This window comes from Ostrinia nubilalis, chromosome 8 (genome assembly GCF_963855985.1).
Source record: "Ostrinia nubilalis chromosome 8, ilOstNubi1.1, whole genome shotgun sequence".
Lineage (NCBI taxonomy): Eukaryota > Metazoa > Arthropoda > Insecta > Lepidoptera > Crambidae > Ostrinia > Ostrinia nubilalis.
In genome coordinates, this window is record NC_087095.1 from 12,048,834 (window position 1) to 12,072,110 (window position 23,277).

Genomic DNA, 23,277 nt, shown 5'->3' on the forward strand with positions numbered 1-23,277 from the left:
GATTGACTTTGCACTGCTTCATCATCATCATCATTTCAGCCACAGCGTCTACTGCTGAACATTGGCCTTCCCCAATGTATTCCAGATTGACCGGTTGGCAGTGGCTTGCATCAAGCGCCTTCCTGCTAGCTTTGTGTAAGTCGTCTGTACTGTTTGAATTAAATAAATTATAAAAAGTATTCCACTAAGGCATATTCAGTCTCAGCAAGAATTTCGACAAGTACCAGCCCTGCCGCAATAAGGCCGGCGGAGGCGCGGTCGCGTGGTCATTTAATTTCCTTTATTAGTGCTCACTTCGTCGTCCCAGCTTTTGTTCTACATTTTAAAATAAGCACTTTTATGGCTAATATAGGCGGTGGTTCTTTTAGAACGTTGCCAGCCAATAAACACGGCTGCGTTTAACCAATTAACAACTATGTTGCTTGTTTGCAAATTGTCTACCCTATTACGGAACAAAGGTAAAATTTTTGCAACAATGAGGAAATTAAAGCTTCGTATTTACAAAGGACAATTTTTGGCAACACAAAGGAGAATTCTAGGTACACAGTTTTTTCGGTGGCATCGCTTTATTCAAAGAACAAAGTTTTATTCAGTACGCGAGTCCCAGTCATGTTCAATTAAATATGAGAAGTTATTAAATATGGTCCGGTCCCCCTTAAGCTGTCATCATTAAGATGACTATCAGCTCGTAATTTCCTACGTCTCGTCTATGGAGTTACTAGAATTACTACAGTTCCTCGCTTCCACCTTCTGCCTGATCATCACTTACCATCAGGTGAGATACAGGCCAAGAGCTACCTCATTGTGGATAAAAAAATTTAAAGACTACCATCACATTTACCCCATCAAGCCAAGCCCGTTCGCCTCCCCCCCTTTATATTAGGTACATTATGAACATTCTTACGACTTAAAAAAACAAAAAAACCTTGAAACAAGCCATTGCTGTGTACATTAAAGCGCTTTAAGCCGCTTACTGTAATTTATTCGTCTCGACGGCAGCAGTTTGATTCCTGGCACGGACTCGCCTGCGCTTGCTCATGCAACATTCATAGTAAATCAGATCAAATCGCGGAGGACTTCACAAGCACTGGAATCCTGCGACGATTCTAACGCAAAAATGTTTCTAACATGTCCTGATCTGAGCGACATACCTACCTACTTGTTTCGTTAGAGTCGTACTGAAACGGCAAAAAATACAACATCCTACATACCAAGAACTAATTTATTTGAATTTAAGAGTAGGTACTTCGTTTTAGATCTCATAATTTATCATCAAATCAGGTTGAGGCAAACTCAGATTCAGTCCCAAATATAAAAAAAATATTTTGGTTCATGGAGCAAATGACGTGACCTATTGAAGTTGTGTGAAAACTTCCAAAGTGTGATGTTGTAGAAAATTCTCTATGATTTGATGCTAATAGAACCTAATGTTAATGTTAACATACTCTTGGCTATGAGAAGAAAAGTTATGATTCTTCCAATTAATATCACATGAAACATAACAGGTAGGTATTCTTACTTAAAATCATCGGACATTAAAAACTGCCTCTAAATTATTTTGTAGGTTTGTAGGCAGGTATCGTTCCAGCAGAGGAATCTTTTGATCTTCATCTGTTTTCCGCTTAACGCGTTATATTTATTCATTCCGAAACAACCGCTTTTGGACAATGGCGATCGCATAAAATATTGGCGGCATCACGCTACTGGGCCGATTTACATACAAACGCTGTCAAGGATTTTTTGGCTCGAATATGCCACAATTTGTTGTCAATTTGTGAATTTGGAACGGGATGGAACGTGTCAAAAGTGGTATGCAGTATAAATATTTTTGGCGAAATCATCGCCAAAGCTTTTTTGGAACGCTTTCTGATAAAGGAAGTTCCTCTTCCGGGTTTGGTCGACAATCTCAAAAATAAAATTAGATAGCAATCATAAAAGATTAAAGATATCTTTCTCTTTCTGTAATAAACTGAATTTTATGGGCGAAGCTGCAGGCAAATGCTAGTCCTGTATAAATAAATAACTAAAGGTGCTATCATTTATACGACTTGAAACAATACCTATTTGGATTTGCGAAACAATGGATTAGTTTCACGTTCTTACTATCTTTATTACCTCTGTATTTCACAAGAACAGCTGTGTATCATAATGGCTTAATCATAGCCTACAATCCTGTAAAACGAAGTGAGAAAAAGATGTGTAGGTTATGTATGAGTGTATAAGATATAGGTACTCCTAATACTTAGGCTGGGTTGCACCAACTTACTTCGACTTAAACAAACGTCAAAAATCTGTCAAACTCCATACAAAAAACATCAGTTATCGTTATAGTTACGGTCAAAGTTAGGTGGTGCAACTCACCCTTAGTGAAAGTCTTGGCTGCATACCAGCCACCACGCGCAGTGTCCTATAGAGGATTTGCAGAATTACCGAAATTGTATTCCTACATAAAATTACTAAGGCGGCTTGCACCATCTTACTTTAACTTGACAAACGTCAAAAATCTGTCAAAAAACGAGGCTTCCGGCGACTGGGACCGCAATTAACTAGGACCGCGGTCCCAGTCGCCGGATCCATAAAAAAAAACAATTTTCTTCCGGCGACTGGGATCATAGATAACTTAAAAGAAAATATTATTCAATCCAAAATTGGTACAGTACTAAAATCCATGAGTGGTCTCAGTCGCCGGAAGAAAATTATTTAATTTTTACGCATCCGGCGACTGGGACCGCGGTCCCAGTTAATTGCGGTCCCAGTTGACGGAATCCTCCAAAAAACACCGGTTATCGTTAATGTTACGGTCAAAGTTAGGTGGTGCAACTCAGCCTAAATGATTTTTATACACCACTTAAATATATTTTTTACCATGAGGATCTAAAATTTAATAATGTTGATATTAGTACTTGTTATACCTACCTACAGGCTTTGTCGTGATTGATTTTGAATATATCTGCAATGATTGCTACAATTTAAGCGCACTAGTAATCTTAGACGTGGAGCCAGACAAATCAAGTCAAGGCAACATAACAATAAACCATTAAACTTTACGATTTAATGCACTTAATTGATTCAGTCAATGCGCCATATTGTGTGCCTAAGTACCTACAAACACCAATGTTGCTGTATATCAAAATGAAATTAACTTTGTTAAAAGCAAAATCTTTAATTTATAATACCAGTGGTAAGTACGGAGAATTGTAAATGCATTGTGAGGTAAATTGATTTCCATACTTCCATTAATTATTGCTGCCAACTTGTTTCATGTCGTTTATGAAGTCATTACGTTTAATAATTTAATGTTTTGATTCCAACAAAGGATAGTAAATATGTATGAGATTATTCCAGGAGTCAGGGCCGGATCGTGAATTTGTGGGGCCCTGGGCTGAAACTACTTGGGGGCCTATCTTAGTACTCAACTAATAGCCATGCCAAAAAACTGTTTCTATAATGATATATTATTCTTTTAAATATATTTTTTATTGTACAAAAAACATAACCTTTCTCCATTTTTGTGCTGCAAATTCTTTTATTTGGTCATCGCATTGCAAGTCTTTTGTTAAATCACAATTTATAAAGCCCGGTCTGTGAGCACGTAGAATTCTGTCCAATGACCCTAAGCTACCCATCCTTATCGCTCGCGCGTAATTATATTGCTGTCGCGACTGTCGGCGCCCGCAGTGAGTGTGCGAGTGCGACAGTAACATAATTACGCGCGAGCGTTATGGATGGGTAGCTTGGGGTCATTGGACAAAATTCTACGTGCTCGCAGACCAGACTATAGACAGAAGTGATAAATGGTTTAGTCGAGAGTTCGCCATTGTTGTCCTTTTATTTTCTATACAGTGTGTCACGATAAAGTGTCCATATGAAATTAGGTGAAACTAGACCTATTTTTATTGACAAAAAAACAGGTCAAAATTTTTTGAGATTTTTTAAAATTTTATTATAGATATTTTTTTCTTCCATTACTTATTGTAAAGTAAACGTAATAACTCTTAAACTAAGAGGTATATCCTGATAAAATAAAAACAGTAATAATGCTAAATAACAGAAGATCCTAAAAAAATGCATAAAATACTCAGAAAATTCCAACAAATAATAAAAAATGATACTTTTTCAAAAAAATCTGCTTTAAAATTCGTGTTTTTTTGGTTATTTGATATTTTTTTCTAAAAAATGCCCTGTAACAGGTGGTTTTTATTGCTTTGTATTATTCTCTATCGTATTACCTTTGTAAAACCAAAAATAGCATGTCTCTATCCCTATCACAACATTTGCTATGATAGTTTGAACAAAAGCCTACCACAACATTATTCTCCGCTACAGGTGGGGACAATTTTAATTTTAACTAAAATGCTTATTTTACTTCGAAATCTTTTGTTTTTATTTGAAATCTAACTTGTCTGTATCAAAATTAAAAATCTAGAGCCATTTTCAGTTTCGTTGTTAACGAAGCGTTGAATGGCGCGCCCGGAGAGGCTTAGTTCAAACGATCATAGCAAATGTTGTGATAGGGATAGAGACATGCGATTTTTGGTTTTACAAAGGTACCTAATACGATAGAGAATAATACAAAGCAGTAAAAACCACCTATTATAGGGGCATTTTTTGCCGAAATGTATCAAATAACCAAAAAAAACACGAATTTTAAAGCAGATTTTTTTCAAAAAGTATCATTTTTTATTATTTGTTGGCATTTTCTGAGTATTTTGTGTATTTTTTCAGTATCGTCTGTTATTTAACATTATTACTGTTTTTATTTTATCAGGATATACCTCTTAGTTTAAAAGTTATTACGTTTTCTTTACAATAAGTAATTGGAGAAAAATGATTAGAAAAAAAATTCTATAAAAAAAATAAAAAAAAAATTGTCCTGTTTTTTGTCAATAAAAATAGGTCTAGTTTCACCTAATTTCATATGTGCACTTTATCGTGACTCACACTGTATAGGACATCTTTGAGAAGGAGCGTGCTGCTTCACAGCTAGTTATTGGTAAAGTTAAAAAAATCTTTAAAATGGTATAGCAATTAGAGAACACGTCAATTAGTTTATTTTCATACATGATCATAAAAATGTCACTGCAAGAGTTGTAAGACTCTGGCCACCTCTGGCTTAGATTGGAGTAAGTATGATTTTAATTGAATGCACTCATTCACTAAATGTTCGTCTACGTCATCTGGATAGTAATCAATAATATGACGTGCACTTTCCAAATCTATGTTTTTGATATTTTTGTCTTGCAAATCCATTAAAAATTTAAATTTTTTGCTACATGTCTCATAGAAGCCCATAATTAGCTTATCCAACGCAACATTTAACGTGTCCCTTTTAAATTTAACAAAACGAAAAACAGCATGAAAACAACCTTTTACACGTATTTCCCCCCTCAACTACATTCATAAAAGTATGCAATTTTTAATCAATATTTTCTTATGGACGTTGTCACGTAAAAATATCGTCCGTAAACTGACTTTACAGACAACTATTTTTTTTTTTTTCAAATTATGGCCTACTTTTTAGCGGGATCTGGGGGCCCCTTGTAACCCCGGGGCCCTGGGCTGCAGCCCAATCAGCCCATAGGTAGATCCGGCCCTGCCAGGAGTTATGCCTATGACTTCATGCTCGTGGATTTTAAGTTGACTTATAGACTAAACTATAGTAACTATAGTGGGACGTCCACCCACAAGGTGGATCGACGACCTGTTAAAGGTAGCAGGAAGGTGCTGGATGCAGGCCGCTACCAACCGTGCGATGTGGAAGTCATTGGGGGAGGCCTATGTTCAGCAGTGGACGTCCTGTGGCTGAATTTCTGAAATGATGATGATGATGATAGACTAAAAACTTAATGGAAATTAAAGAATGCCAGGATGAAAGAGATGAGTTGAAGATAATGCGTTCTTAATCCTTCTTTGCTTCTTTGAGGACAACAGAAAACTGCCACTGGCTGAATGCTTTTAAAAAAGAATGATCAAAACAAGAAATGTTTAAGATTATTACTTGCAGTGATCATTATTTTCATAAACATTTCAGCCTATGCATCGGCTGATATGATGATTTCAGTAGGATACCATCGTGTTCTACTGAAAGCACGAACTCCAGCTTTTTCATCCATCCAACTATGCTGAATCGGTTCTTATTTGCTAAAATCTGTCAGGTAAATGGCAATGCCAGATTTTGTATGGAAGGTGGCGTCTTTTTTTTTTCGCGCGGCCATCGACATCGACCAAACTTTGTTTTTTGATTACAAAATAGTGTAATAAACCAAACTTACTATGACATGTATACCTCTAAACTCAGTCTGAACTGAGTTACGAGCGTTAGAAGTTTGATGATTTACATACTAGATTTGCTTTTTGTGCGCAAGTTTTGTAAGAAATTGAAACCAAATGTTGCGTTATTTTTTTATTGCGCTGATTCTACTCCACACTGATGTCTGGAGCCTTTAATGGATGGTATTGTTTGTTTACACATAAAATGACACTATTTTGTTGCAATTTCTTACAAAACATGCGCGCAAAAAGCAAATCTAGTATGTAAATCATCAAACTTCTAATGCTCGTAACTCAGTTCAGACTGAGTTTAGAGGTATACATGTCATAGTAAGTTTGGTTTATCACACTATTTTATATCCAAAAAACATGGTTTGGTCGATTAAAAGACACAAAGCATGCAATAATAAAAAAGCTAAAGTTGGGTTTTTAACACAAATTGACGAAATTTTGACCATCCTGTTTTTAAATATGATATAATCACCTCTTCTTGTATTTCCTTTGTCCTTGGTATCAAGGAATGTGTCCGAGTTTATCAAGCTTTTTGAACAATTGTATCATAACAAACGCTTCTTGGCATTGTTTTGGAGGTTATACCTATTGTTCAGTACTTGCCAAATGTTTGTGAATTATGCAGATGGGAAGATATCTCGTAATGCCTTTGAATAAATCAGATAAATGGCGTAAACGGTGGTTCCGACGGGGATGTGATATCATTATGAAGGGTACGTTTTTGGTACTATTTATTTAGCTAAACACTCTTAGTATGGTTGGTTCCTCATAAAGGTGGCAGAAAGGCGCTGGTAGCAGGCCACTAAGTACCTCGGTCATTATGGAAATCATTGGGGGAGGCCTATGTGCAGCAGTGGACATCTTATGGCTGAAAAGATGATTATGATGAGTATGGTTGGTTGTATAGGTACACTATATTAATGTCATTGACGATTGCAATACAAAATCACAAGCTCACTTCTTACTTTCTCTTGTATTATTATCACGGGGAAATCCAAAATGATTTAGTTCATCTGCCAACTCTCACTCATTACTGTAACTGTAACACTCAGTACTGTCAACAACCTTATCACAGAGGTATAAAGGTCAAAATTCATAAAGTAAAAGCTCCATACTTTGTGGCAGTACAGACAGCTCATTAAGCTGTGACATCTTATGTAGCTCTTAATAGGTGTGATTTTGGAATACAATTGTAGTCTCTGTCTGCTATCAACGGTACAATAAATTACAGGTGGTAAACAGGGTATCTAATAAGTCTGTGGTTTGGTTTCCTATAACAAAAGGAAGAGAAGGCAGCGTCTGATTCTATTGTCTTAGAAGACAACAAATACTAGCGAAGGTGGACTACAAACACAAGTAGACAATAGAGTGTGGGATGGCCTCTAATTAGTATTCTGTACAATTCAAATACATAGAACACTTTAAGTGCGTCTGTGACTTCTGCGAAGGCCACGTTTGGTTGAAACCATTTACTTTAATAAGGAATTTTATCAAAATAACTATACCTTACCTCTTTAGTTTAATTTTGTGGGTTTCACAATCGTAGCCCGTCAGGCCAGCATAGGTATCGTAGGCCAAATTCTGTATTTGCCTCTCAATTTGGAAAGGGTCGTGTGCCACTTACAAAAAATGGTGTTTAATCAGAGAGCAAAGAGATTTTCACTATTGTATGATGCCATGATCAATGATGCAATGATGTTTATTAGCCACGTGATTGATTCTATTCTATACATATACAGGCACATTAAGACAATATTATTAAAAACCCAATGGATAAAATATAATAACCGAACATTGATGCTTTTAATTTTGCGAAATGCCAGTAAATGTAGATTGTCAAACGAGAAAACGTTTCGTTTCCTTTGGATACGCGTAGGTTAGTCAATAAATGAACTTTGAAACCTAAAGTAGGTATATTGTCAAACCAGTAACCAACCGATTTGGACACAGCACCAAATATCCTGCCGACCTAACGACATCCAGGCTATAGCGACAGGCAATGGCTTCATGAATCTTTCATAGCTGCTCCCGCCCATTTCCATGTCCCAAATACTATCAGCTAAAAAGGGAAAATGATAAGTTCGCAAATCGCTCCAACGTTGGCGTTTTTGGCTGAATAGGCCTTATCATTAGCGAGAGACACGTTTGGAATCTTCGTTCATACTAAAGTATTTTTAAACTCGGACTAGGTACTTAAAAACTTGAATAGGTATTGGGTATGCTTTACACTACGTAATTTTATATGGATGAAACATAAGTCGGTTAAAATTGCATGAAATTTCTTATCGCACAGAATGTTACTGCAATTTTAAATAGCCATTTAAAAATCAGTGTAATATAATGTTGCCTAACAATTTCAGCTAAAAATATTAATTCAAAGCTTGATGCGTCCCGAAATTGACCTGCCAATTATTAGGGGTCACGTTAAAAAAATACAGCGCATAAAGGGCTAGTGGCTTCAATAATGCAAATTCCAAAACCGCTGCAAAGCGCCCCACCGCTGCCGGGTAAACACTTGGCAGAGCCGCCCCGAATTAATTCAGTGCTAATTTCTACCATATATTTACATACACGCTCATACATACATATGTATATGGAACAAGGATCAGTGTAGATTGCTCTCATTAGAGATTCGATCAAAGCCGGGCGTGGTACAACAATGTTATTCGTACGACACAATGTCATATGTTACATTATGATTATTGAAATAATTTCTTTCATATTAAGTAATAACCTTCTCTACAATCTCATAGAAATAGGTACCTATCTACTATGAACGAACCTACATGTTAAATATTCTTCCCAGGTAAAAGTTTTTGCTTTATATTGACGTTTCTTACTTCTCCTTTTATCTGGACAATCAAAATCTGAAATCATGTTTCACTCAGATTTGATTTCTTCTATCGTGTGAGTTGTAACAAACTAACAACCCTTGTCAACTGTATGAGACTAACAGGCATGTCATTTTTCATGATTAGACCTATCAACAATTCTCTGATGAAACTAGCCAACTGTCGCAATCAGTTTTAATAATACCTAAATAATATTATAATAATATCCTTGGACATTTTACACTGCGCCGCTAGCAAAGCTTGTACTAAGGGTACTAGACAACGAATGTTAATGTTAGAGCTAAGATTGTTATTAGATAAATAAATAAATGTTATACATAGGAAGCACCCAGACCCGCCACAGAAATTTAAATTCATCATTTCAATTTCTGCCCGGCCGGGAATCGAGCCCGGGACCTCTCGGCATAGTAATCCGTTCTGAACCACTACACCAAACGGCCGAAGTGATTTTAATCAAAGTGATGGTCTAACTCGCCTAAATTATACTAAAATAATATCATTATGCAACCAGCCAACCGAATATCCAATCGGCCCAGCATACTTCACGCGAAACCTGTATCGAGGAACGCGAACAAATCTAATCATGCTTTCATCAAAAACGTCCCGATTCTCTCAAACAGGATTATGCAGATAAATAAAATATTCCCAAGAATAGAGGCGGTAGAAATTTGATGCCGGGAACAACATTTTTGCGAGGGAATTCGAGAAGAATCCAATAATATTGTCCAATAAAGAATGTCTTTCAGGCGCCATGTCACAAGCACGACCTAAGCTAACACGGGGATCGTCTTCGGGACCACCTCATAAAAATGTTTTGTGATCCCTATTTTAGAATGGGTATGTAACATATTTCATCGACTTTTATAGATAGGAAGGGCGATTTTCGGTAACATGAGGTATGTGTTTAATAAAATGCAGGAAGCAGCGCATTCATTTTAGTTTTCAATAGGTGTCATAGTCTAAAATTTGGCAAAGGTGCAATAGCTTGCATCTACTCTTAACGTAATATGTCTACAACTTTAAACTTAATTTTATCATTTTCGTAGTCAAAGTCAAAATTCCTTTATTTGCATGGACTATTAAAAATAGTGCTTACAAATCGTCTAATTCCTTAGTCTCTACTTCAAGAGCATGACTCTCTCCAATATTTTTCACGACGAACACGCAGACAACCCAAATACCCAACCTATCTGGCCTGAATGGGAAGTGTTGGACAAATCCTTCATTTACTTCTGATACCATAAACTAATGAAGATAATCAACTTAGTTACGAGTACCTATATTTCGTCCACACCAAAATCCATTTACTCGGTGCTATACCATGACATAATAGTCGAATATACACATTAACATAAATCATACAATGTACACGAGGCCGTCACACTACTATCTAACAATTATAATCATTTGAATATTAACAAATTTACGATCCAGAAACGTTTCTCGTTAAAACCTGAACTCTATTTGAGAGCTATCAAAGTATAAATCTAGACCCAGCACTTAGAGGACAAAAGCATTTAGTTACAGTCCATTCCTACTTTGTTCCGATTGCCTTGAAAAGCTTTTAAGGTTTATCTAAGGCTCGTGCTTCACTGGTGGAAAGTCAATTCATTGGAACAGCGGCTTTTCTTATGGAATTTATAACTTGAAGAGTTTTCACTATTAAATCAAAATCCTTACGTTCAAAAATTGTGTTATTCACTTTCGATTCGATTCGAATTAGCGAATGTTCTATTGTTTAGCGGCACGTGCAATTTGTTAGTGCAAGTTAGTTTTCAAGGTTTATTTATATTTTGAATGGTAGTTATCGTTATCTAAACAAACGAGGAATTGGCTGGCAAAGTGAATAATTACTTAATTGATTTACTTGGTTTCGAACTGTCGAGTTAGCATACTGATGGCCATCTTAATTGATTTTTAATTGATCTTTGTTGGTACAAGAATTTCCGCAAAGGCAGCCAAACTAAAAAAAGTTTGATAGGGTAAAACATTAGTTAAATGTTTACACATTAATGGAAGTGGGCGGAGGATGTATTGTATGCATGTTTTTTTATTGAAATCATCTTCTAAAAGATGGATTAGTATGCGAGTATTACGAATAGGTATTTAACACACACACAAATGACAAAACAACTAGCGTCTATAAATCCCGTAATGTAATCCCGCCTGTCTTTGATTGATTGATTAGATGATTAGATTTAGTTAATTAATTATTATCACAATTACATGATTAGTGCATTTCCCCAGATCTATAACTAAATTCGGAATCTGTCATGTCACGGCATTAGTATCCATTTCCATAATATGTAATTAAGCTGAAGTGGCAATGGGCAGGGCACATAGTACGCAGAACTGATGGCCGATGGGGCAGCAAGGTCTGGATTGGAGGCCACGTACCGGAAAACGCAACGTGTGACGTCCACCCACAAGGTGGACCGACGATCTCAGGAAGGCGCTGGATGCAGGTCGCTACCTATCGGGCGAGATGGATATTATTAGGGGAGGTCTATGTTCAGCAGTGGACGTCCAGTGGCTGAAATGATGATGATGATGGTGAATACGTAAAGCTGTTGAAAAAATATTGTAAAAAGTAATTAATCCTAAGTGTTGATCCAAGGTTTCTTTAATTATTGGTGGAAAAAATGGAAATTAGACACACTATTGTTTGTAGCCATTCATTTCTTCATAGTTTACATTCGCCAATGTCATTGTTATGTAATTAGTCAAGTTCATTGCCACGGTTTATTACTGTTTATAAATACATATAATTTATAATAATAATAAATAGTTACATCGAGCTCTATTATGTTATAGGTTTTCGAAACTGAATAAAGAAATTGTGTACCTTAACTAACAGATGCTATAAAGAATATGCGCCTTGACACACAAAATGGCAGTCGTTTGCAATGTTTAATTGCTTTTTTCACACTTACCACCAAGATGCGAATCAAATGTAATGATTTTTATAATCTGGCTTCTGTCGATATAATTTTTGTTTGAAAGTATAAGAACCGATATTTCGGATAATCTGTCGAAATATGGGTTCGGTCTACAGGTTTCCCAGTCCCCGAATGCATTAGGGCCATTTGCCAGAAATATACCTACACCGTTCCTGTGGGATGCACTGTGGTGGTGTGAGGATGCATTACCCGGTAGTATATCTTTGGAGCATCAGCTAGAGTTGGAGATCAATTTTGCGTATTCTACAGAATTTGCCTACCATACTTATTACTAGATAAACTCTTTATTTTAACTATCTATACCTATAAACATAAAACACCATAGGTGTTAATAATCTAGGCTCTAGATTCTAGGGTCTATAAAACAATCGCCTGACCTGGTCCATGTAGCAAGGGTTGTGGATTCAAATCCCGATGGGAGCTAAATGTAAGTGTAATAATCACGAACGTAACGCTCTTAGTCATAGTAGTTTGAGGCTGGGTTGCACCATCTTACTTAAACTGTAACGGTGTTTTTGTATGGATTTGACAGACTTTTGACGTTTCTTAAAGTAGTTAAAGTAAATGCAACCCAGCCTTAGTTATCGGGGATTATTTAAGTTCTATCAAATAAATACACACTGTCGAAGTTTACGGCAACGTTGAAATTGCAAAATTTTCAAACGCCCCGTTTTAGTTTTATACTAACGAGTTGTAGTAGGCCATTAGTGAAGTGGGGCGATATGTAAGTGTCCCCTACGACGGGATAGGGCACCCCAGTGTCCCCTTTATTAATGCGAGCACAATTACAAATACGTGAAGGGATTAGTGTTGGGAAAGGGTACGAATATCTATTCGACGAATCGTAATTCGTAGAATTAGGGACAGTGACTAAATGAGAACAAAAGATCTTAGTTCTAGTACTCATCTTCAGGAATAAGTGATTATTTTAGAGATTTGATACTTATGTAAGAACGATTGTACATTAAGGGTGGGTTGCACCATCTTACTTTAACTTTGACAAAAGACTTGCCGAATACATTATTTGACAGGAAACGTAGGTACGACAAAATATTATCAGATAACGAAACTTATGTAAAGGTACCGTAAAATATGGTCTAAGTAAATACGTTTTTGGCTTGGACAAGGACATCATCCAATTATGTCCAAATGCAATAGAAACATAACTGAGATGGAAGAGCAGTCATCCGGCATGCAAAAGGATGTGGGCTCGATTTTTTAAATTTATTATAAATGCGAAAGTAACTCTGTCTGTCTGTCTTGCTTTCACGCCTAAACCACTGAACCGATTTTGATGAAATTTGGCATAGTGATAGGTTGAGTCCCGGGAAAGGACATAGGATAGTTTTTATCCCGGTTTTTGGAACAGGGACGCGCGCGATAATGTTTTTCTGTGTCAGACAAAATTCACCGCGGGCGAAGCCTCGGGCGGAAGGCTAGTATGGAATATAGATCTGTGTATGTTTCTTTCAATAAATAAATAAACACTAAACTATTAGTATTCGTATTCGTGAATTCGTCACATCTCTAGAAACGATACTTTTACACAGTGAATTATGGTAGAGCCTTTCTCCAAATCGACCCCGCAGGGGGTGAAACCAGAAATATATGGTAGTTTGGGGTTGGACATTCTACAGGTGACTTTTGATGTCGTTTGTAGAGTGCTGCCTTTTTGGGTACTTAATCGTTTACAATTTATATTTAGTAAAGGCTACTTTAGAACCCTTTTGCTTAAATGTCAGAATGTTTTTGGTTGGAAAGATTACGCTACTTTCAACTTAGTTATGTAGTTATAACAAAGCTTGAAGTATACATAGATTAATGTAGTGTAAATAATGTTTCTGACAGCGGTTTTATTATTAGTATTGATTTGTTAAGTCCTTAGGAAATGTTATATGGAGTTTAGCGATATGGAAAATTGAGAGGTTGAAAAGTGTTCTTGCGTGGGGTATAGTGTGTTTTCAGTTATCTCTCACTCAATATGATAGGTTCATCTTGAGTTAGTTGCTTCCATGTGTCATGTCATAGAGTTACTGATTTATACCCAAGAGTCTTTCTCATAGAATTAGAAACTCTGACCCATAGTATTTTGGGTTCTAATTAGGTCACTACCCAAATGACCACCTAAATTAGACATAGGTGCATTATGTTGGAGACATGAAACGCATATCTGCCGAGTAATGATGACACCAATCACAATCAATCACGCATTAACGCCACGACACGTGTCCGGTCGTCTTTAGCTGATGACGTCATTACAAACACGTCGTTGTACTACGAGAATAGACAACAACACATCAGCTATATACTGCAGTATCTTATTCAACTGTAATAGGTACTATTTTGCAGCTAATATGTAGGTATAGTCTAATGTGCTTGCGTCTGTACATACATAGGCTTCTCCGAGGATACATTCTACATGAGATATCTAGTTAATTCTGAGAGTTACTGAAAGTACAAGAGTAATTGAAGTTACAAAAGATTAAATGATGCCTGATGATTTAATCATAAACAAGTAGTTTGACTAGTTTGTAAAATAATATGTAGTAACTAAGTAACAAAAAAGTTTAAGTCGAGGCAAGTATAAAAACAGCCACCATATTTGAATTTTTAAATAAATTGACAGCATAATAATATGTCAGCGTCCATTACAAAGGCCATGATTGATTTTTGTAATACATTGGGTGTACCCAAAGTAAAGAGGCACATTTACATACGAGTATTAAGTACACAATTTTACTGCAACGATGTCTACTACGAGGTGCTTATTATAATATTTACTACTATTTATCATCAACTCCATACGGCGCCAATCTTAATTGCCCCAACGCCGGTACAAATTATGGCCAATTATTAAGAAGACGTGCCATTCTTCTGCTCCTTACATCAGGAACTATTATCGGCGATGAAGCAGCCCTGAACTTTTCAGTCGTCTGAAGCTGTGCTATGAATAAAGCACAGAAGCTCTTCAGGTATAATTAATTCAGATTTGATACATTCAAGTTTAATCGTTTAGTCTCCTGTTCCTATTTTATTTTGTACTCGAGGAAGTCGTTATATTTGTGCCCTGAAAACCTTTTATATGTTTTGGTCTCATTATTTTCGGTGCGATATCTAAGTCGGATGAGTAATTCCTCATGATTTGTGGTTAAATGTCATAGGTACACATTTTTAAATTCAGGCCCTGCAGAGTTGATGGCGCATCGGTCAATAAACAGATGTCCAGAGCCAGAATAAACATTTTGGAAAATGATGCTTTTATACACTTTCGTTCACCAGGCTTGTGGCAAATGTTAATTTTGCGCACTTTACGAACCAATTTCAATATGCCACTTGCAGGCGCTTTTTAATCCGTTACGATTTGATGGAAGATTTTGGAATTGGATAAGTGACATTTCGTTACGGGTTTTTGTACTCAATAATGATACCTTGGCCATGGAAATAGATATACAAGCATAATTCGATTAGCGAATTGTTCAGTGGCATTATCAGACAAGTTATAAATCTGTGACAAGAAATGCCAGCGTAATTAGAAAAACAATTTAAATCTAAGAGTTCCTGCAATAAATGCTTCAGATACCGGTATTATCATACAATCGTTATTTCCTTAACGTTATTCAAGGTACGGCCATTAATATGCGATTTTAATTTGAATTCCAATATCTTTCTTGAGACATTAAATCAGTTATATTATAGCTTAAGATAAGGTAACAAGGTTCATGACAAGTTTTGCAATGCAAATGGGGGAAGATCGGTACTTATCGTAATAGATAATTTGCGGTGGCGAAATTCATGAATTCGAGACAGGTAAAATCTATAGTACAAATTAATTGCTACATAAACAGAACAAATACTGAAATACACTATCCAAAGATCATGAAGGAAATTGTCCGCCTTGTGGTATTAAAATGTTAAATAAGTGAGCCTTTTAAACACAAAAGGTGATTTACGATCTGAGTATTACAAAATCGGAAACTTTTGACTAAATTAGCATCAAGTTCATTTATTTTACATAGGAAGTAGTGTTAGAGGAAGTTTACATCCTTATCTAGATTTAAAATCATTAATTGGATAATTACACTACTACCTACAAGTGATCAGCCTGATCATCAATTTCCATTAGCTTAGTTTGAATTGTGCATTTTTATCAGACGCAGTTGGATACATTCTCTTTGCCCTTGTAAAAACAAAGTGCCAAAACATAATGCAGTAAAATAAAATAACATTTTAAATGCAACGTCTTGTCTGTCAGAAATAAGAACAGTATATCTAAGTTTAGTTCTTAAAAGCTTTTGCAAATGTCACTAAATCAATCTCGGATCCATCAGTCACGACTGTAACCTTTGTAGGATAGGCATGAAATTACACTCGACATCAAATAAATCGCACCTCCCGCGACAAGCATTTTCAAACGTATGCTTCCCCACTTCCCACCAATATTGGTACCATTTGAAAGCCTAGTTCTAACCTTCATTTCATTAAAGGAAAGGTTTTTACCCCAAAAATGTGTCTTTAGAAGGATCCAGAGTCACTTCTTCAAAAAATAGGTAGTTACGCTAGAGCCAAATTTTATGGCTATAAAACTGTTAAGTTGGGATTAATCGCTATCCATCTGTTAAAGAGGACACGTGAGATCATTATTTGGTTTTATAACCATAAAAATTGGTCTAATTGATCCCATAGGTGGGCCCAAAGTGAGGTATTTTTTCAAGTCACATTTATGGTATATGTTAATCATTTATTAAGAAATTAAATGTGTTTTTCTTTAAGGATATTTATTGGGCTTTCAAATAACACCAATATTGTTGGGGCACCATGATTGTGTCAGAAGAAAATCGTTAAAGTTCGCGTCGCGGAAGGTGCGGTTTATTTGATGTTGAGTATATATTAAAGGATTGCAATAAGGATTGCATTTATTATTTTATTATTATTTATTACAGGAAGAGGAAATTAACACCTATAGTGCCCAAGCCCATGTCAAATGGCTTTGTGCAGTATCCAATAGAGTAGAAGGTATACAAGAACCCCGACAATTCCGTGCCAAATTGTACAATAAAAAACCCAAAATGGAGTTACATGTATTTTTGCAACAATAGTGGCACTAAGAAGTCTCAGAGTGATTCCTCACTGTCATTCCACAAATAAAATAATATGTTTTTTTACCAGCATGTCAGTTTTTACTGCTGCCAACATTTGTCTAGCTTGGCAAGCAAAGAATGAAGTCATCAGTGGTATGTGGATTATTTTCGGCAGGTCAACAGAAGTTCAAGGTCGCGGCGAGCTTGACCGCTGACAGGTGGCATAGCCCAAATAGTACAGTCTACTCATGTAAAATTATGAGTACAATAAATTATTGAGTATGCTTAATCTTTATGACGTGATACTTGCATTATGGATATTTAAGATCTAGTTAAGTAACACAAAAGCTCGGGATAATCGGGATTAAAATTTCATGAATCCGGTGGGTAAAGAAAATAACAATAGAGTCGTGAACCTTTCGGAATAAGGTCACCTGAGTTATGTCTAAAATATTTAAATTAATCAAACTACCTTCGTAATTACGCGACATGAGGGCTTAGTGTGAGTTTACATCAAACGTCGTCACTAGCGAAAAAATATATGAAGATTTTAGTTTTTGAAAGTTTCCGCTAGGCGCTGTACAATCCGTCATACATTTGATGTCACTTTTTCACGCAGTCGACATCGAATTCGTTTGACGTAATCTCACACTACGCCCCGTAGTGGCTGTTATACGAGCTATATATTCGAACAAATACTCGTTACTGGTGTCGATTTATGTAAATAATGTTGTTTTTCCGGACGCTCTCAACAGGTCGAGGATTCGCATTTATTTGTACAGCCGCACATAAAACTACACACTGTGGCTTCTTAAGTAGTTGAAATAAAGTGTATTTTCCAACAAAGATTTATAGTTTGATCTGACGCGACGATGACTGTACGTACGTATTGACGAAGTTTTCTCATAAAATGCTATGTCCAGTTAGGAATATTCTGATATCAAATTATTGTAATTTATTTTCGACTTTTTATTTGAAAGTTTTCAGGATGAGAGATTAATATGTAAACAAATTAAAGACATTTTTCTTTCCTGAAAGAAATAATTGGATTTGCTTTAGCACTATTATTATGACTTTATGGTTGTACCTTTTGAAATTTGTTATCAACAGTTTTGATTTTTTCATATATTTCTTCAGTTGAGCATAGATTTATCAAAAATCTCACCTTTTCGCACATCGACCAAGCTAAAAATACAGCATTGAATTTTATCTAAGAAACAGTTTTATTTCAGTTACCCTAAAATAAATCTAAGACTGGGACCTAATTGAAACCGATTGAAAACTTTAACTCTCTAAATGGGCCGGAGCTAAAAACTTTTTGGAGTAAAGTAAATTCAATTTGTCAACTCCAAAGCTTTAGTATCAACTCTATACAGAACTAAAAGAGAAGTACGAATGTTTCACTCAATTTGGTGTTTCCTTAAAGTTAGACCTAGACGAAATAAGCAAAAGGACTTTTATAAGTACTAACTTTTTAACGTCATCATTATTATCATCATTTATGCCGACTGGAGATGGGCAGGGCACATTGCACGGATGAACCAGGATCGCTGGGCCAGAAAGACCCTGGAGAGGAGACCCGGCAACAACACCCGCGGCAGGGGAAGACCGCCTAAACGATGGACAGACGATATCCGGCAGCAGGCTGGAGTGAACTGGATGCGTATGGCCAGGGACAGAAGTCGGTGGAGGGTTGAAGAGGAGGCCTATGTTCGAAGGCGAACCCAAAGGCTGACATAGATAGATAGAAGCCGACTCATACAGCTTTTTTATCAAGCCTATGTAAGTAAGTAAGCATTTATTTGCTGCACACAAAGTCACATACATAGTTCAACAAAATAACATAATACAATATTTAACATGCACATTCAAAATAAAAAAATAAAATAAATAACAATGAGAAATGAAATAATGTGAGCAGAGTTGCGGCAGCAAAAGGTCTCCGTCTCAGCATGTGTCACAAGCTAATGCCTGGACGCTGATTTTCAGACGGCGGCCGACGAAAGTGGAGAGCGGCGGTATGTCTCATTATGTTGTCAATTCATTGAGCTAGATTATGAAGCCGCCCGCTTCATAATCTACTGTTATTATTATTTTTCGTGTTAATTCAATCTACTAACAATCAAACGATATAGCGATCAAATTAATTATTAAAGAAAAAATTTAACAATGTGTTGGATTATATTCCAGGTCACAAGTTAAACACTGTAGACTTTCAACAGGATATTTATTTTCCACCGTGCACAGTAAATACAGTACTTCACAGTTTCAAAGTTCTGCCGAGAAGAGACCGAGTCAGCCTAGAGCATTCACTTTTATTATTTTTCTCCCTACCCGATTTTCTGCTCAGACCACGCCATCTGGCGGAAACATCTTTTGACTCAAGTAGTCAAATAGACAACTAATAAAATCTTTAATGTTATAAAATCGACTATTAACAATTGAAATTGCTTTATAAAATATTAAAAATAATAATTATAATATTAAATTGAACAAATTTATATATGAACCTAACACTCGTCCATCCTGATAGCATGTATGCCCTCATACATGCATCATGTGATAACCTAACACTAGGCTGGCTGGGTCTTTCACAGTTTAGTACTTTATTTAATTAGGTACATTTGTTAAACGTAATGTGTATTTGATTGTATTATTCCACAATAAAAATAAAGTGTCTTACTCTACTATTTGCTTAATTTTATTATAATGCCTATCATACATTATTTTTCCCAAATGGGATCAGATTAGTTCGTATTAAAAAAAAAACACTAATAATGTGCAAGTACTATGAGCAAAACTATTCTCGAAAATGTTTACATACAATAGGCGAGCTAACCTGTTCTCGCTAAAATATAAATAATAGTGAGCAAATCTGATCTCACATAAATCATAAATTAATCAAATTGTGAGCTAAACTGTTCTCACAAAACTTTATATACAATAGGCGAGCTAATCTGTTCTCGCTAAACTATACATTAATAACAGTGAGCAAATCTGATCTCACACAAATCTCAAAATAATTACATTGTGAGCTAAAATGTTCTCACAAGTGTTTGTTACAATAGGCGAGCTAATCTGTTCTCGCTGTACTACAATAAACAAAACAGTGAGCAAATCTGATCTCACACAAATCTCAAAATAATTATATTGTGAGCTAAAATGTTCTCACAAGTGTTTGTTACAATAGGCGAGCTAATCTGTTCTCGCTGTACTACAATAAACAAAACAGTGAGCAAATCATCTGATCTCACACAAATCCTTATAATATAATTTTGTACATCAATAAATACTTAAACAGATAAGTACATTAATTTATCTGTTAGGTAAGAATAGAGTATATATTAAAAATGTATATTAAAGTAAAAATGTATATTAAATTATATTCCTTGTAATTATTAATTTATATTTAATTTGACAATGAGATGTAAAAGTATGATGCATTGATGAAATAAATGTTTACCTAATATGAGTATAATATATAAAATATAAGAGTTGATAAAATTCATTAGCAATCGACTGTATCATCATCAGTATCAGTGTCATTATTAATTTCTAGAGCTGCGATATGTACCCAGGGCTTCATACGGTCTGCGGCTACAACAGTACCTCGCTTATGTTTTATGTTACTGAACCCTGGCACCGACTTTATTTTGTAACGGTCATTTCCCAAAACTCTTATGACTCTGAATGGTCCTACGTAAGATGGAAGTAATTTCTTACTTTTGCCATCATTATTATAAGAAGTTTGAGTAATTTTTACTAGTTCACCTTCTTTATACATGTGTGCAGGGCGCCTATCCTTATCGTAATAAGCCTTCTGTTTAACTTGTTCACTATCAATTTTATCTTTTACTTCTTTCCTAATAGTATCTAAATCTGTGGTTTCTCGAGTCTCTGACGAGATTTCCTCAAGTGACGAATTTATGTCCCCATTAATGGCAGTTCCGAACATAACTTCTGCTGGTGTCCTACCAATAGTTTTATGTTTGGTATTGTTCATACCCCATTGGACTTTTCCTACCTGAAGGTCCCAGTCTTTTTCGGCATTATTTAAATTTTGAGCTGTCAAGGAATCCAAAATTGTGCGATTGTATCGCTCTACTTGGCCATTTGATTTAGGGCTCGACACAGCATTTAAAATGTGTTTAATTCCTTTGTCAAGACAAAATTTCCTAAAAGAATGTGAAGTGAAGCAACTTCCTCGGTCAGTTATTAATCGCACAGGGGTTCTGAATGTATAAAATATATCATTTAATATTTTTATCACATTAACTGTTTTTGTGTTTCTTACGGGTTTTATGAAGACAAACTTTGTAAAAGCGTCTACTACGACAAGTAAATAAGAATTTCCCCTATTAGATTTAACAAAAGGCCCAAGGTGGTCGGCATGCAGAGTATGAAACGGTATTTCTATTTTAGTTATAGGGTGTAATAATCCTTCACGGTTATCTTTATTATGTTTAGCAAAAGCACATTCAACACAGGCTGCTACATATTTTTTTACAAAACGGGTCATTTTCGGAAACCAATATTGTTTTTTTACTCTATCTAGCGTCTTTTCAATTCCAAAATGGCCAATATCATCATGATTCATCCTGCATACCTGCCACCTTGCCCCCTTTGGTACAACCCAACGTAAGTTGTTTTTATCGCCGTCAACGCATTTAAACAGTTTATTGTCTTTGATTACATAATTATCCTTGATATATTGAAGGTCTTTTGGATTCATGTCACTAACGAGAATATTGCGGGTCCTGGCTAATTCGGAGCCACCAAGTTGTAGACTAAGTAACCAATCTTCACTATTTATGGTCATTACTGAAGGAAAACACTCATTTTGTAAGTCTACATCTGCAACCGGATTACGAGATAGAGCGTCGACGTGTTGCATTTTAACACCAGGTTTGTATTCAACACTACAATTAAATTCTTGTAACATTAACCACCAGCGGGCTATGCGAGGCACGAGGTCACGTTTTGAGAAAGTTGAGCGAAGGGCATTGCAATCGGTAACTATCTTGAACTCTTTTCCTATCAAATAAATCCGAATTTTTTTTAAAGAGCACACAACTGCGAGTGTCTCCAGCTCATATGAATGAAAGTTCTTTTCTTCGGGCGAGGTTTGCCGACTGTAGTAAGCGATAGGCCTAAAGTCTTTAGAGTCATGAGCTTTTTGTAAGAGAATACCACCAACACCGTGCTTACTTGCATCGGTGTGGAGCTCTAATTCTGCAGTATGATCAAATATAGCCAAAACAGGTCTGTTTACCAATTTACTTTTGAGTGTTTCGAACGCTTCTACCTGAGTACTAGTCCATTCCCATACAGCATCCTTTTTGAGCAACTTTGTCAGTGGAAATGCAATATGGGCAAAATTTTGTATAAACTTCCGGAAAAATCCCACCAAGCCTAAAAATTGTCTAACTTTATGTATGTCGGTAGGTGTTGGAAAATTTTGAACGCACTGTATTTTCTTTTCGCCTGGCTTCACCCCTTCAGCGCTAATCTCGTACCCCAGATAATCAATTTTATTTTGAAGAAAATTACATTTTGATAATTTTAAAGTCAAATTGGATTTATCAATTAATTGCAGGACCTCCTCTAACCTATCTAAGCATTCTAGAGGGTTAGCGCCAAAAATAAGCAAGTCATCAATGTAAACCATAGCTTTTGTAAATCGCGATGAACCCAGAATCTTGTTCATCATTCTTTGAAAAACAGCTGGTGCATTCGCCAACCCAAATGGCATTCTGTTAAATTCAAACTGTCCATCTGGGGTGACGAACGCAGTCAACTGTTTACTGTGCTCCCCGATAGGCACCTGATAGTAACCAGATGCTAGGTCCAAAGTGATGAAACAAGCTTGTCCGGATAAGCGCGCTATCTCGTCTTCAATAATAGGCATCGGATATCTTTCTTTAACGGTTACTGAATTTAATTTCCTATAATCTATGCACATTCTGAGGCTACCATCAGGTTTCCGCACTAAAATGATGGGACTAGCATATTCTGAAACCGATTCTCGGATTATGCCTGCATCTAACATCTCATCAATCATACTACGGACTTGTTCTCTTTCATGGTGTGAAAGCCTATAAGGTC

The 23,277-nt window shown here is 36.0% G+C and overlaps 1 protein-coding gene across 1 annotated transcript in view; it reads right to left on the bottom strand.

Moving 5' to 3' along the window:
* LOC135074239 (uncharacterized) overlaps positions 1-21,222 on the bottom strand; it is a 68,813-nt gene extending 47,591 nt beyond the window's left edge. Inside the window, exons 1-2 of the mRNA XM_063968533.1 lie at positions 21,197-21,222; positions 20,944-21,143 (exon numbers count right to left, since the gene is read on the bottom strand). Coding sequence (XP_063824603.1) covers positions 20,944-21,143; positions 21,197-21,222 — 226 coding nt within the window. The remainder of the gene's footprint in view (positions 1-20,943; positions 21,144-21,196) is intronic.
* Between the last annotated feature and the right edge of the window lie 2,055 nt (positions 21,223-23,277).